The sequence below is a fragment of the Aquila chrysaetos genome, chromosome 4 (genome assembly GCF_900496995.4).
Source record: "Aquila chrysaetos chrysaetos chromosome 4, bAquChr1.4, whole genome shotgun sequence".
Taxonomy (NCBI): Eukaryota; Metazoa; Chordata; class Aves; order Accipitriformes; family Accipitridae; genus Aquila; species Aquila chrysaetos.
The window spans coordinates 32,858,895-32,873,225 of record NC_044007.1 but is presented as its reverse complement, the minus strand read 5'-3'; the positions used below and the strand labels follow the sequence as shown (position 1 = coordinate 32,873,225).

General features: G+C 42.4%; 1 protein-coding gene across 3 annotated transcripts in view; it reads left to right on the top strand.

Moving 5' to 3' along the window:
* Positions 1–1,036: 1,036 nt before the first annotated feature.
* The window catches only part of ZC2HC1A (zinc finger C2HC-type containing 1A), a 37,773-nt gene continuing 24,478 nt past the window's right edge, over positions 1,037–14,331 (top strand). For 2 of the 3 annotated variants that reach the window (XM_030012012.2, XM_030012011.2), the window contains exons 1-2: positions 1,051–1,171; positions 14,084–14,157. In XM_030012012.2, the coding sequence (XP_029867872.1) occupies positions 1,156–1,171; positions 14,084–14,157 (90 nt within the window). In that variant the 5' untranslated portion in view covers positions 1,051–1,155. Of the gene's footprint in view, positions 1,172–14,083; positions 14,158–14,331 lie in introns of all 3 variants that reach the window. The other variant, XM_041123061.1, reaches the window with a different exon arrangement.

Sequence of the window (14,331 nt, the reverse complement as noted above, 5' to 3'; positions counted from 1 at the left end):
CTTTAAGATTTATTGTAGTTTTTATAGAAAAACTTTATTAGCTGCTCATGGCATATTGCCACAAGAAAGACAAATAAAAAATCTTAAGGATTAATTCTAAAATAATGTCTTGAAGAAAAAAAAAATCTTTAAAGGCTTTTGTTGCTAGAAGTGTGGGGAGCTCCTGTACAAGGAACCGAAGAATTCCAGTATGTATCAAGCATTATTCATATTTATTAGTCAACAGCAATTTAGCAGTACTGTTTTCCAAAAACATCCATTACTCAAGAAACGTTATCCTGTAGCAGGAGACACCCTCGGATATTAATTTTATACCAGCATCTCTTTCCGTTAATAAAGTAACAGGAGGCAAAAAGGGGGAGGAGGCCATTACCTGCGACTATTTCCAGGACACGACCCTGAAAACCACTTTTTGAGTTTCTCCTGCCCGTGGCTGTCCCGCAAGCGAGGGAGCACCCGTTACACCGCGCTGCACCCCAGCACCCTCCCGCGCGGCCCAGAGGCGCTGAGGGCGGCGGAGCCCTGCCGCCATCTCAGCTCCTGCCCGCGCCCGCCCGGAGGCGGACGGCTCTGCCGCTTTTTCAACAGCACCGGTATTTCTCCTTCCTTTACTTCGGTCTTCACGTACAAGCGCCGCTCTTGGAAGAGACGGATCCTGATCGCAGCAGAACCTCAACGTACGGGCTATACGACTCGTCGGACTGCGCCAGCCTTGGGCTAAGGCCGGGGCTTGCGGGAAGATGCTCAGACCGGCTGCCCCGCTCCTGTGGGGTGACCGACGCAGCGGGCCGCAGCCGAAGGGCGGGCGGCACCCCCTGGCCCGGGCGGGGCGGAGGGGGGCTTGGGACTCCCCGAACCCCGGCTGGGCGGCTGCCGGGGGGGCAGCGGGTTTGCGGGACGGTAAGGCGGGGCGGGGCGGGCTGGGGACCGGAGCGCAGAGGCAGGGCGGGCAGGGAGGAAAGCTGGCAGAGAAGCGGGGCGGCGGCGGCAGGTCCGCCCGCCCCGGGGCTGGGGCTGCGGCCGCGAGGGGCCGCCCGGGCCCGCCCGCCCGCGCCGCCCGGCCAATGGGAGCGGCGGTTGTTAGCGGGCCGGGAGGTGGCGGCGTTGCCACAGCAGCGGCGGGGCTGGGGCTGCAGCCGGTGGTCGGGGTGCGCCATGGAGGGGCTGGAAGGTGAGAGGCAGCGGCGGGGCGTCCCCTCCCTCCGCCGGGGGCACCCAGCGGGCGCCTGGGGCGGGCCGCGCCGCGCCTTTGTGCTGTGGCGGGGCGTGCTTGGGCGGTGGCGGCGGTGGGAGCTGGGGCCCCGGCGTCGCCTTCCCCGCTCTCGGAGCCCCCTGACGCGGCGCGGCGGCCTCGCCTCGCTCCGCGGCCGGGAGCGCTGGGGGCTGACGGGGCTGGGGGCGGGGAGGGGGAGCGCCAGTGCCGCAGAAGGGGGGTAGCGTGCTTTTGGGGCGGCGAACAAAGGCGGGAGGCAGCGGGCCCCTGTACGGAGCCCGGCGGGCCGGGGGCCGCCGCCGGGCGCGGCGCGGAGCGGGAGGGGAGGCGCGGCGGGAAGGGCCGGCCTCGCTGCGCTTTGTCTGCGGAGCTGCTCGGCTCCACAGCCGAGCTGCGGGGTGGTGGCCGTTCTCCGCCGGCCCCTTCCTGCCGCGGCCGGACTCGAAACGCGTTGAGCCTGCTCGGTGATCCGCCGCTGGGGGCGAGTGCCCTGCCGCGGGGGGAGGGAGACGATGGGACGGCGTCGGGTCGAGTGGACATCCTTTTTTTGCAAACAGATGGCTAAGGATACGCTTATAATGCTATGGAAGTGTTCGGTGCGGTGAAGACTAGGTATGTATTTGCAGATAGAGTACTTGCAACTTTATCCTGTGCCAGTTGCGCTAATGAAGATATTGTGACTTTCCAGAGTATGCATCATAGGATAGATCCCAGCTTGGCATTTATGAAGTTACAGCTTGCTATCTGAGCATTTCGGTAGGCCTGTCATTACTGTGTTTTGCAAGTTGCTTTAACCATATTACTTAGGAAAAAATACAGACGTGTTCTGAGTAACTATCACAAAACATTCGTGAAGTCTTCCATGCTCTGCTTCACTAGAGGTAACTGAGTGCTTAAATAGGAGTGAGCACAAACTAGCCTTTGTTCTTTATCCCTTCTAGGACAGCTGGAGAACAGAAGTAATTCTCACCAAAAACCTGTCTTTTTTACAGTCATCAGACACTGGTCTTCTGCCTAGTGACTTCATCGAGACTATAAATTTGGACATGATTTGGCATTAAAATCCCAAGAGGTTCTCTCTCATTTGATTTACTCGTTATGCTTTGCTGACTGTTAATGCCTTTTAAATTTGAAAGGTGGTGCCCTGTGTTTATCAAATAATGCTTTATCAGGTATTCTGATTGTCATGATAATCCTGTGACAATCATATGTTGCCTGTCCAGCAGGGGAAAACTTTCTTTAATTTTGACTGAGCTATGTGTTTGACTGCAGTTGGGACTGCGTGTCATCTGCAGCCCATCCATCGATTTGGCTATGAGCTAACTTACTGAGGCCAGCTATGCCAGCTGCGTTGTATAAGCTCCAGCACCTTCATAACAGAGGGTGGGAAGAAAGTAGATGTACAGATAACAGCAGAAGCCTGAAAAAACATGTCATTTTTGCAGTAGAATTTGTCCAGCTTCTGACTTTGCTGGAAATGGTTTACATTTTGTTTGTGTTTCAGTAGGTACTGGGGAGTGGTGGGAGAAAGAGCTGCTAAATCATAGGTGAAATCTCATGTTTACTCAGTGAACCTTTTCTTGAAAGTATTTTCAAAACCTAGAGCTTATCGAAGCATTTTTCCATGATGTGAAAAATGTTCCTTCTGAACACTCGAGGTTAATTTGAGAATAGCACAGGTAATTAGCCATTTCGAAAACTTGAGATGTCCTTCCATTGCAAACACTCATATCCCACACTGTTATCCAGCATCCTTGAATGCTAAAGTTCTCGAAACTGAAGAATATAGTATTTTTCATTTTTCTGGGTCACTTTGTGCTGTGTTTTTCTTTCTCTAAACAAATTGCCATGACACAAAATACTTCCTTTTTTGCTTCAAAACATTTGAAGCAAGTATTTTTTCTTTTATTTATAGTTTTTCAGTTTAAGCTGTCTCTCTTGATGCACATTAGGTTAGGCTCAGATGAAGTTTCTGTAGAAAGGTGGCTCTAAGACAGGAAAAATGTACATAAAACCAATAATTAATTATTTCATTGGGTATTTTGCTTTTTTCCAGTCACTGCTCCACTGGCAACTCAGAAGAACGTTGCTGGTTGCCATTTCAGATTAAATTTGTGTTTAGAAGCACAGTTGCACAGTCATATCCATCTGACATGGAAGTATGGGCTGCTTCTGAAATCTGTCTCAGCCTGCTCCTTCTCTATATTAGCGCATAGGAAAATCATTTCCCAGAGCTGATTTGTACAGCAGGTCCTGGCAGTTGTGTGTGTGATGGACATGATTATGGTGGAGGGCAGGACTTTGTCTTTTGGCAGCAGTCTGCTGCTGTGTTTTTATGACTGTGGAAGACCCCCTCAGGCTCAGGATGCTTGGCCTGGACTTTCCACCCTCAGAAGCTGGTGCTTTGCTTTTGTGAAGCTCAGTGTTATAGATGCAAGATCTGTTTTATTTCTGTTTATTTAAGCATGCTATTAATAAGAAAGAACTCTACCCAGTTTATAATGATTCTTTCCATAATGCGGAGAGTTGAATGTGTATTAGTTGGCTTGTGGAGCTGCATTAGTGACATTTAAAAAGCTAAATAATATTTTCAGTGTTGCAGTTGCATTTTCTCTCTCTGTGCAAGTTTAAATGTTCAGTGAAATGGCAAAGTAGGTTTCTGTGTGACATAAGTTTCTTCTAAATTTTACTTTTATTGCTTTCTTTAAAGTCTGTTCCTTTATTATTTCATTTGTATTGTTATATTACTAGATTGATACTGAAAGTCAAATTTATAACTTTTAAAGTTTTGTAAAAGGAATCAGTGCACACTTGTCATTACAAGTGACAAATTTGATGTTAACAAACGCTGAGCTAATAACTTTAGATTTACTTTGCAGCCTGTGTGCTGTTTTTCAATTTTCATTAAATCTACTGGTGAAAACACTTAAAGCAATAGACTGTCTGTGCCTGAAAATGTAGTGCTCTCTAAGGTGAGTTTAAAAATCCGTTCCTGAGTAGTCCACCATATGCTGAATCTCAGGACCATTTTTGATGGGTTAACATGTGCTTGTTTCTTTCACTGCTGCATGGTGAGAAAAAAGCTGTCATATTGGCATGTTTGTTCCTCTCCATTTTGCTTGAAGGAGATGGAGGAGGGGATCCAAGCACTGAATTCCTGACTTCATATAAGCTGGAGCAGTCCAATGGTGGCATTTGATTGGCTTCTCTCCAGTCTGTTGTTTTTTCTGGGAGGATGCCTGCAACAGCTGCTTGAGCCGACTAAATGCCACTTCCCACACTTGTTCATAGCCCATCCCAGTGGGTCAGGACTGCTGCTGCCTAAGGAGTAAAGGGCAGAGGGGCAGCTGTGTCTGAGGGCAAATGTCCAGCTCTTTGTGGTAGGTAATGGCAGTGCTTACCCAGACCCAGTCTTCTCCTTCAGCCTGTGCTCTAGCAGCCGGGGAAGGCTGGTTGTGGTTGGAAGGGGATGAGTGGCTGCTTGGTCAGGAAATAGCCTGCAGTCTCAAACTCAGAGCTTTCCCTTGCAGATGCCAAGTAGGGACTACTGTGTTTAAGCATTTAGACTCTGAGAGTCTGGGTGTGCCCTCGAGGTTTCATAAGAATAAGGCTCACTGTATAGGACCTTCTGCTGAGAGCTGAGATCTGTGCTGTAATAGCATTTGTCCCTGGACCCTTCACTGGCACTGATAATGTCTGAGACACCCCACTCCACCCCAAACAGTGCAAGTGTTCTAGTTTGGCATTTTATATAGTAACATGACTGTTGAAAGCAAGTCCTTGTGCTTGCTTTGACAGAATTTCTGAATAAGCTAATGCCCAGTCTTATTTTTTTTTCCTAATAGTGTAGAAAATTATTTCAGTTTTGAAAACAAAAAATAACATTAATGTGAATCTTCCTTTCCCTTTAGTGTTCATCTTTGTATTGCCTCACTGGATGCGTGCAGCAGCTTCCTCCTTACTTTGGCAGCCATTTTCTTAAGCTCCATTTGAGAGAGGCTCCTGCGTTTTTGGAACACTTCAGCTTTTTTGGGGGTATCTTATCTGTCTAACAGAAGGAAGAATTAATTTTACAGGACTGTTCTTAAATCAGCAAGTTGGAAACTATTAAAGATTGAAATGCAAAACTAATATTAATGTATATTCTTTTAAGAAGTTGTTTGTCTCCGGTAGCCATTAAAACACAGTGATAAATATGACTTTGCATTGAACTGCTGTGTTTCACTAGGCATACTTGCACCTCTGTTAAGTGATCTAATTTTGACATTTAATACACTGTGTAATTGTGGTCAAGGTATTTACCTTTTCAAAGGCAGTTATGGTTTTTGTTTTTGATTAATGTTTATGTTTGGGGGAAGAAATTGAAATTAAATGTTTTACTTAAGGAAAAATTCTGAAAGCTAAGTTTAGGCTGATATGATAGGGGAAGTGCACTATCAAAATCTACTTCCTTTAAAGGTGAAATACGTGTAGACAAGAGTTTGAGTGTTTCAGACTAGTTTCTTAAGCATCTTGGAAAAGGGTGTAAAATCTGTTAGTTCTATAGTTTTTGTAGAATTCTTCCATTTTTAACTTAAATTGCAGAAACTAGATTGATCTAGTAAGTGAATTGGTTGAAATTGTGGGAAGATGAATGTATTTTGCCTGCACATGCACAGCTGATGTGGTTATTATCAAAAGCAGTTGTTGCATTTCAGTAAAATCTAGTTCCAGAAATATGTTAAACAGTTGAGGGTGTGAGAAGTGGGCTTACTTTTTAAAGAAATTCTGGGGGCAGGGGGCAGACTAGGAATCAATATATTATAAATGAAGTTTATTATCAAAATTGTTTTTATCACATTATTGTTAGCCAAGTAATATTCTGATAAGCTAGCAGATTTAGATTGGGATTGCTTTGTCCACTTACATTTGGGTAGTAGGAGTATGTAAGTCCAGAATTGCTTTGGGCATCACTGGTGCAAAGCAGTCTTGGTTTAAGGCTAGTGTGAGAAGGCTAGTCTTTGCTTGACTGCCTGCTTACAGTCATCATGCTGCTTGTAGCCTGATGCAGGAGAATAGTGAGTTTATGATGCCAAAGCAGAATTGTGTAACGTGTACACAGATTTTGCAGGTCACATGCTTTCTAGTGGCTTTAATTGATCTTAAAGCTCATTAACAAAAGACCAGATAATGTATCTGGAAGTCAGATCGATCAAATAGTGCTGCTTATTTGCCTTCGGTTTTGTTGTGTTTCCATCTGCATTACAGGGGAAGCTCTCATAGATTTTTCTGTATAATCATCACAACTGAGTGCCTCTTTAAAGTGCCTGTACATTAATGCTCACAGTATGGGAACAAACGGGAGGAATTGAGTGCTGCATGTAGTTGCAGGGCTAGGATCTTGTTGGGATCATGCGTAGGTGGTAGGACAGCTCACAGGACTGCAGTGTTGTGGTGGATGAATACAGGCTCTTCAGGAAGAACCAGCTGTACGGCAAGGGGGGAAGTTGCCCTTTATGTGGGAAAGCAGCAAGAATGCATAGAGCTTTGCTGTAGAGCCCCCTGGGAGCTTATGGATCAGGGTTAGCAGGCAGACCAGTGTGGGAAATACTGTTGTGGTTGTCTGCTGTGAGCCACCTGATCAGGAAGAAGATGAGGCCTCCTTCAAATAATTGGGAGGAGCCTTGTATTCGCACGCCCTGGTCCTCATGAGATACTTTAACCACCTGATGACCTGCTGGAGGGACAAATCAGCAAGGCACAAGCAATCTAGGAGGCTTCTGGTATGCACTGGTAACAAATTCCTGACCCAGGTGATCAAGGAGCTGACAAGGAGAGGCGCTCCTGCTGGAATTCATACCTACAAACATGTGAGATGTGAAGGTCAGAAGCAGCCTTAACTGCAGTGACCATGGGATGGTTGAATTCAGGATCCTGAGAGGAGGGAGCTGGGCAAATAAGCAGGATCTCAACCCTGGACTTAAGGAGAGCAGCCTTTGACTTGCTTAGGGATCTGCTTGGAAGAATCTTATGAGCTAAGGCCCTAGAGGGGGTCCAGGAGAGCTGGTTATTTTTAAGGACCTGTAGTGTGACGTTGGCATGTTTTAACATTAAAACTTGCACTTCATATGAGGAAGGGAGGAAAGAAGGACAGTTCTAGAAAAGGGGAGTACACCATGATGTGAGTTGTATGTGTGCTGCTATTACAGCCATTCTTGACTGCACGCAATTCATTTCTCAGTCACAAAAAAAAACTTCTTCACAGAATCCTCCTCCAGGTTGTCACTTTGAGGCAATGGGACTCTCCTTGTTATGTTATTTTCAAGGAAGTAGTACCACACTCACCATCATCAGACTCGTGTTCAATGCAGTAACAGTAATTTTGACAAATAAAATGTGTTTCCATTGCCAGGCTGAAGAGCTAACTTAAAAACATGCAGAGGTACTATGAAAGTCATACTCAAGCTTTTCAGCTTGAAGGAATGGAAGTTATGCTGCTTTTTGTTATCTTTTTGGAAGCAGAAGTGACAGGTTTATGCAAGATTAGACTGCATTGTCAATACAGAAGTAGAAGAGAATTCATGAGGCTTTCCTCTAAAATTAGGGGTAGATAGATAAAAGTAGATTGGTTTGCTGTTTGTTATACAATTGCGAATAACCTAATTGCATAAAAATTTCAAAGTATGTGAATGGTTGAATACTAAGAGACAGGGTTTACTATGATTTCCTCTTCCTTTCTCGAACTGTTTGGCAAACTGCTGAATAGCATAGGTGAGAAGGGATTTGCTTGGTGTGGTAAATCACGCATGTCGTCAGTTATCAAGCAGACTTTACCAAAGTATGGCAAGTACTCCCTGGTGGTAAGCAGTATGTTGTATTTGTCTGACTTTCATTTGCATTTCAGAATTCCTTTTGGCAAAATAATGAAAACTTGCAAAACTTACACCTTTATTGGTATACTTTTTTCTACTTTTGTACATTCAGCTTTTCATTATTTTATTTAATGCTCTTTAAAATTGCTCTTTAAAAATTAATGCTTGAAATTGGATTTGGCTGTTCAAAGAAGTGTTCCCTACCTATGTCACTGCATCAGTATCATTTTTAGGTGACTCTTGTTTATAGTATTTGTCATTAGTCTTTTCAGACTATTATTAGTTAATGTGTTGATTAAAAAATATAACTCAGTACTGATAGTGGACATAACGCTGGAGACTGGCAGTCCCCAAAGAACTAGATGCTGTGGGTTGATGATACAGACTCCAATTAATGCGGGGATGCTCTGCATTTTTTTTTTGTACCTGAAGTATATGGAACTCTTACGTGGAAAATACCTTGCTTTTGGAGAGAAGAGGGGAGTTATGTTAAAAGCAATAAATACAATTTTGCAGAGGAAATTTGGCAAGCACTCTTCAAGTAACAACTTTGAACAGTTGTAGATTACTTGCTGATTTCAAATAGTTACCTAGTCTCAAGGCTGGAAATTGTACCAGTGTTTCTGCAAGTTTGAATTCAGTGAGGCTTGATGGTTCTGATAATCGCAGTTGTCTGGCCCAAGTCATTTAGTACTGCTGCAGATAAATAAAAGGTTTTGAAAGGCAGTCAGACATGACAAAATACTGTTACGGAGGCAAAGAGCAGTCTTGTTTCTTTGAAGCATTCTGCACTTTACATCTAGGTGCAGACATGTATTTGGGTATACAAAGCTCTCCAAAAGAGAAAACTGTAATAAAACTTCAGTTAATAGCTGTTCAGGAATACTGAAAACTTCTGTTCCCTCTAGGTGTGGAGTCTATTTACACAACTGCTTAATTTGTAAACGTGACAGAAAGAGCTAGCATTATGCTTGTGACTGTGTCAGATCGAACTTCGATGTATTGATGGATCCACACATACTGAGAAAGATAAATCTGAGAACTGGCAGCTTGCACTTTCTGCTGTAAATCAGTTGCTGTGTTTGAACATGAGAGGAGAGAAAGAAAAAAGTTGTTCCCTGAAAATCTAGGTTTCAAGGAAGTCTAAACTCATCTATGAGCATATTGAAAGCACTGGGCTACATCTGGGAGACTGACTGCAATAGCTATGCTGTCAGACTTTGAGGTCCACCCAAACTTTACAGCTAAGCTCCAACTTCAAGATCAGAAAATACGGGTAGCTGGACTATGACCATATTCAAAAGGAATGTGTGCAATAACTTATGTGTAGGTAGAAAAAAAGAATTTGGAATGTGGTTGTACTCTGGAAGTAAGTTAGAGGAGGAGGAGCTCTGACAGGGACAGTTTAGAAACACAAGTGATGAGATTATTGTAGTGCTGCTAATAAAACTTCCAATCTAGTTGTTTAATTCAGATACCCAGCATCTTAGTAGGTTGAACTTTGTGTTTTTATTTGAGACCTGGTCTCAGGCAGACTAGGAGAACAGGGTGTAAAGCTGTATATCAGTTTTGGCATCACTTCAGCAGAAATACTACTTCTTCCTTCAGTATTCACATAACCATTTTGAACATATTTCTCTTTTCCCTAAGTGTGTTTAGATTAGATAAACAGTAATAATTATGTTTATCCTTTTCCAAGTTAACTGTATTCATTCATGTTTAATACAAGTGTGTAAACTGCTGGTGAGTAGCGGTATTAAAGATGGTAAAAGGAAAATGAAGTGTAGCTGCTGGCTCTTGGGTCTTCTGTGATGTATAACCAAAATTATGGTAATTCCTGCATTGTTGCTAGACTTAAAGAAGACTGAAGAAAATTGCCATGACACCATCTTACTACCAGTTTCTATTCTCAGACTCATTTGCCAAGCAAATCCTTCTTCTGTTTCTTGATTTGAGTGTTTCCTTTTTTTTTTTTTAACCTCCTCCCCCCAAATACATCCTAGTTTAACAACCATTTCTGTTAAATTTTGTTCAGGAAAAAAATTCTGTCAGTCAATGACTGACTGCACTAGATATCATGCATGAATGCCTTTTTAAAAAAAAACAAAAACAAACAAAAAACCCCAACAAACAAAACCCAACCAAAACCAACTCTTTTCCAACTTTCACAATTTTATTCCCATGTTTTATTTTTAAATTACGAGATTCCATGTTGATGACATTGCTAACCCATCTGTAAGGGAAGGCTCAGGAGCTCCTATAAAGAAATGCTAAGGTTTTGTTTTGTTGTGGGTTGTTTTTTTTTTACTTTAAGGGTGAAAAAAATCATAGAGGACTGAAGAGATAAGTGTGCAAATCTAAAGGACTGTAGGCTTCCCATTTTCAACAAAACTTAAGGAACTATAATTTTTTAAAATAACTTCCTTTTGTGTTTTGGGTCAGTGATTTGTATTATGAGGGAGGAGCTGTTGGCAGGAGAAGGAGCTGTTGGCAGATGTGATTGAGTACCTTCCAGCAGCAGAGGAGGGTAGGAATGCTGTAACTGTAACTGTAGCTGCAGTGAGTGCTTATTGGCATTCGTTATGCATTGGTATGTTGTATGTAAATACTTCTTGATCAGGTGAGCATCTATCAAGTCTACTTCTTTTAATGGTGAATTTAAACACAAGCTTGAATTTCAGCGATCAGTGAATGGAAGAAAATGGTGGAAAATGTAGCATTTCTTCTTTTACTAAGGCAGATATTTGATAGAATTCTTCTTTTGGTCAAATCCTTAATCTTATACTATACACCTGATTTCAAGATAACTAATTCTGATTTATTTCAGCTAATGTCTTAAAGACACAGTGTGGCTTTGTGTTTCCATGAAATGCCTCTCACTTGTCTGCAAAGCTGAGGCTTGTATTAGATAAAAGGAAGATGAATTGTTTAGCAGAAGTGAGTTTGCAGTGATGTCTGTTAGCATTATTAAGAGTGCTGAGAACACTGAAGAATGAAGTGATGAAACAAACAAAATAAATCTGTGCATACCTTGTATTTTTGAGTGGGAGAATTGAGCAAAGCTTACAACCATTGCTGCTTACCCCTGAGGAAAATAGTGTGGGCAGGTTCCAGCCATCTAAGCTATGTATGACCAGTGTGCATGTTATTACTTGTGATTAACGTTTGTTGTGGTTTAACCCCAGCTGGCAACTAAACCCTGCACAGCTGCTCGCTCACTCCCCCACAGTGGGATGGGGGAGAGAACCAGAAGGGTACAAGTGAGAAAACTCGTGGGTTGAGATAAAGACGGTTTAATAGGTAAAGCAAAAGCCATGCACAGAAGCAAAGCAAAACAAGGAATTCATTCACCACTTCCCAAGGGCAGGCAGATGTTCAGCCATCTCCAGGAAAGCAGGGCTCCGTCACGCGTAACAGTGACTTGGGAAGCCAAACACCATGACTCCGAATGTCCCCCCTTCCTTCTTCCTTCCCCCAGCTGTATATGCCGAGCATGATGTCATATGGTCTGGAATATCCCTTTGGTCCTTTGGGGTCAGCTGTCCCAACTGTGTCCCCTCCCAACTCCTTGTGCCCCCCCAGCCTCCTCGCTGGTGGGGTGGGGTGAGGAGCAGAAAAGGCCTTGGCTCTGTGTAAGCACTGCTCAGCAGTAAGGAAAACATCCCTGTGTTATCAACACTGTTTCCAGCACAAATCCAAAACACAGCCCCATACCAGCTACTGTGAAGAAAATTAACTCTATCCCAGCCAAAACCAGCTCAATGTTATGCTCAGACTTGTGGATTTAAGAAAACAGACCTATGGAAAAGTTTTAAGACATGATTGTTTAAAATAGAGATTGAAAAAATACAGTTAACAATAAAAAATAAGTTCCTGGTAAATGTTGATAACATGCAATTATAATTGAGATGCAAGAATAGAAGAAAACCAAGATTTATCTGCATGTTTTCTATCTTTCCTACTTCCCCCTACTTGTATACATCTAAACACACATACATTTAGATGACACAAAAGGAAGCTTGATTGTGACTTCAGTTGTGAGTCTCGGTTACTGTCAGTACACTCTTGCTATGCTGTGACAAGGCCCTATTCATGTCTACGTGGAAGAGGTGTATAAATTACTTAAAGATATGAACATAAACATTTTAAACTGCAGAACACTTCATGTGATTTGTGTTTCTTAAAATGGATTGTGCTCTCTGGTATATTCATACAATTAATACATTATAGGTAGTTACATACTGATGATGAAGTAATTCATTCAAGTAATTGAAAAAGGCAGAAATAGACCTAATAGTTACGTATTGGAACTAGAAACCTTACTCAATTTTAATCTTTACATTTGAAAAAAAAGGTTTTCAGTGGGAACCATGGCTGCCTGAATATACATTTGTTTGCCATGAAACATTTTGTTAAATTATCCGTTTTCTTTAGGACTGATCATACAGCTAATTAACAGGTATGTATGTTTAGATACTGGGGAACTGGGAAAAAAGACTAATCAAATCATTGAATGTTGCTATGTTCATAACTTCGTTAGTTTAAGGCACTAGTTTGCCTAAAATACAAGTCAATTCAAAGTGTTTTTGTTTCAACTTTTGTCCTGGTTTCAGCTGGGATAGAGTTAATTTTCTTTCTAGTAGCTGGTATGGTGCTATGTTTTGAGTTCAGTATGAGAGGAATGTTGATAACACACTGATGTTTTCAGTGGTTGCTAAGTAGTGTTTAGACTAAAGTCAAGGATTTTTCAGCTTCTCAAGCCCAGCCAGCGAGAAAGCTGGAGGGGCACAAGAAGTTGGCACAGGACACAGCCAGGGCACCTGACCCAAACTGGCCAACAGGGTATTCCATACCATATGATGTCCCATCTAGTATAGGAACTGGGAAGTGGGGGCGGGGAATCGCCGCTCGGGGGACTGGCTGGGTGCTGGTTGGCGGGTGGTGAGCAATTGCACTGCGCATCATTTGTACATTCCAATCCTTTCATTATTGCTGTTGTCATTTTATTAGTGTTATCATTATCATTATTCATTTCTTCTTTTCTGTTCTATTAAACCGTTCTTATCTCAACCCGTGAGTTCTGCTTCTTTTTTCCCGATTTTCTCCCCCATCCCACTGGGTGGGGGGGGGGTGAGTGAGCGGCTGCGTGGTGCTTAGTTGCTGGCTGGGGTTAAACCACGACAGTCTCAAACTTAATCCAAACTTACTGCGTCTTTATTGATGTATATGTGATATGAAAAGATGCCTGTATCACTCTGTTACAGTACTAAATATAATAGATGCTTGTTATTGGGAAACCCTGTGGTGTTTCTCATCTATGCCATGACTCCATTGCATAATACATACTATATGAATATATTTGTTTGCATAGGCTTGGATACTTTGATTTGTTGGTCTTTTATCTGGTTCTGTGAATCTGTTGTATGTCAAGTATACCATTTACATTTTTGTTACCAATGCTTGAATAGCAACATCAGAAATGCTTTTGTAAACTGTCAGTAATAATCTGAACAAAATATATAGTAAAAATAGCATTAAAGATTTTTTCTTCTTTACAAGAGAAAGTGGAATGGTTTAACTTAGTAGAGAAAAATAAGTGGTGGACTGTGACTTAGATTTGGTACTGTAACAGGTAATTCTCTTCCAAAGACACAGAAATACCCACTAAATATCATTATTCTTGGTGTGTGCTTGGGTTGTCATTGTGACTTACAGGGAATCTGCCATTTGCATGTTGATATACAGACGTCCTGTTAAACGTAGAGTTTCATATTGTAAACTATCAGAATTTATGGTGACGTTACTGGGCCTGACTGCTTCCAAAATTATGTGAGGACTTGTGTATCATCTTTTCCTTTTTGATCTGCATAGTCTCGTCACAGTTCAAAGAATGTATACTTTTACAGTAACAACTATTATTATTGCTAAGTATATAAGGTTAGCAATCCAGAAAGAAATTTTTTATCATGAATTCAAACAAATTTTCTTATAGAAGTTTTGTGTTTTTTTTTTTTTTAAGGTGAGGTTACAGTGCAAACTGGAGATCTGTTGCCATGTAGGATTTGTGGAAGGACTTTCTTTCCAGCAGCACTGGTAAGTGGTGTGACCACTATTGGCTTTTAGATCTGAGAAGTTGATATGAGAGTTAAGCAATGGTCACTATAGCTAAATAAAGTAAATCTAGATGCTTGGGTTTTGTGGAGGTTTTGTGGGTTTTTTTTCCCCAAATAATTATTGATTCCAGTTGTCTCAGTTTTGAAGCTCCTT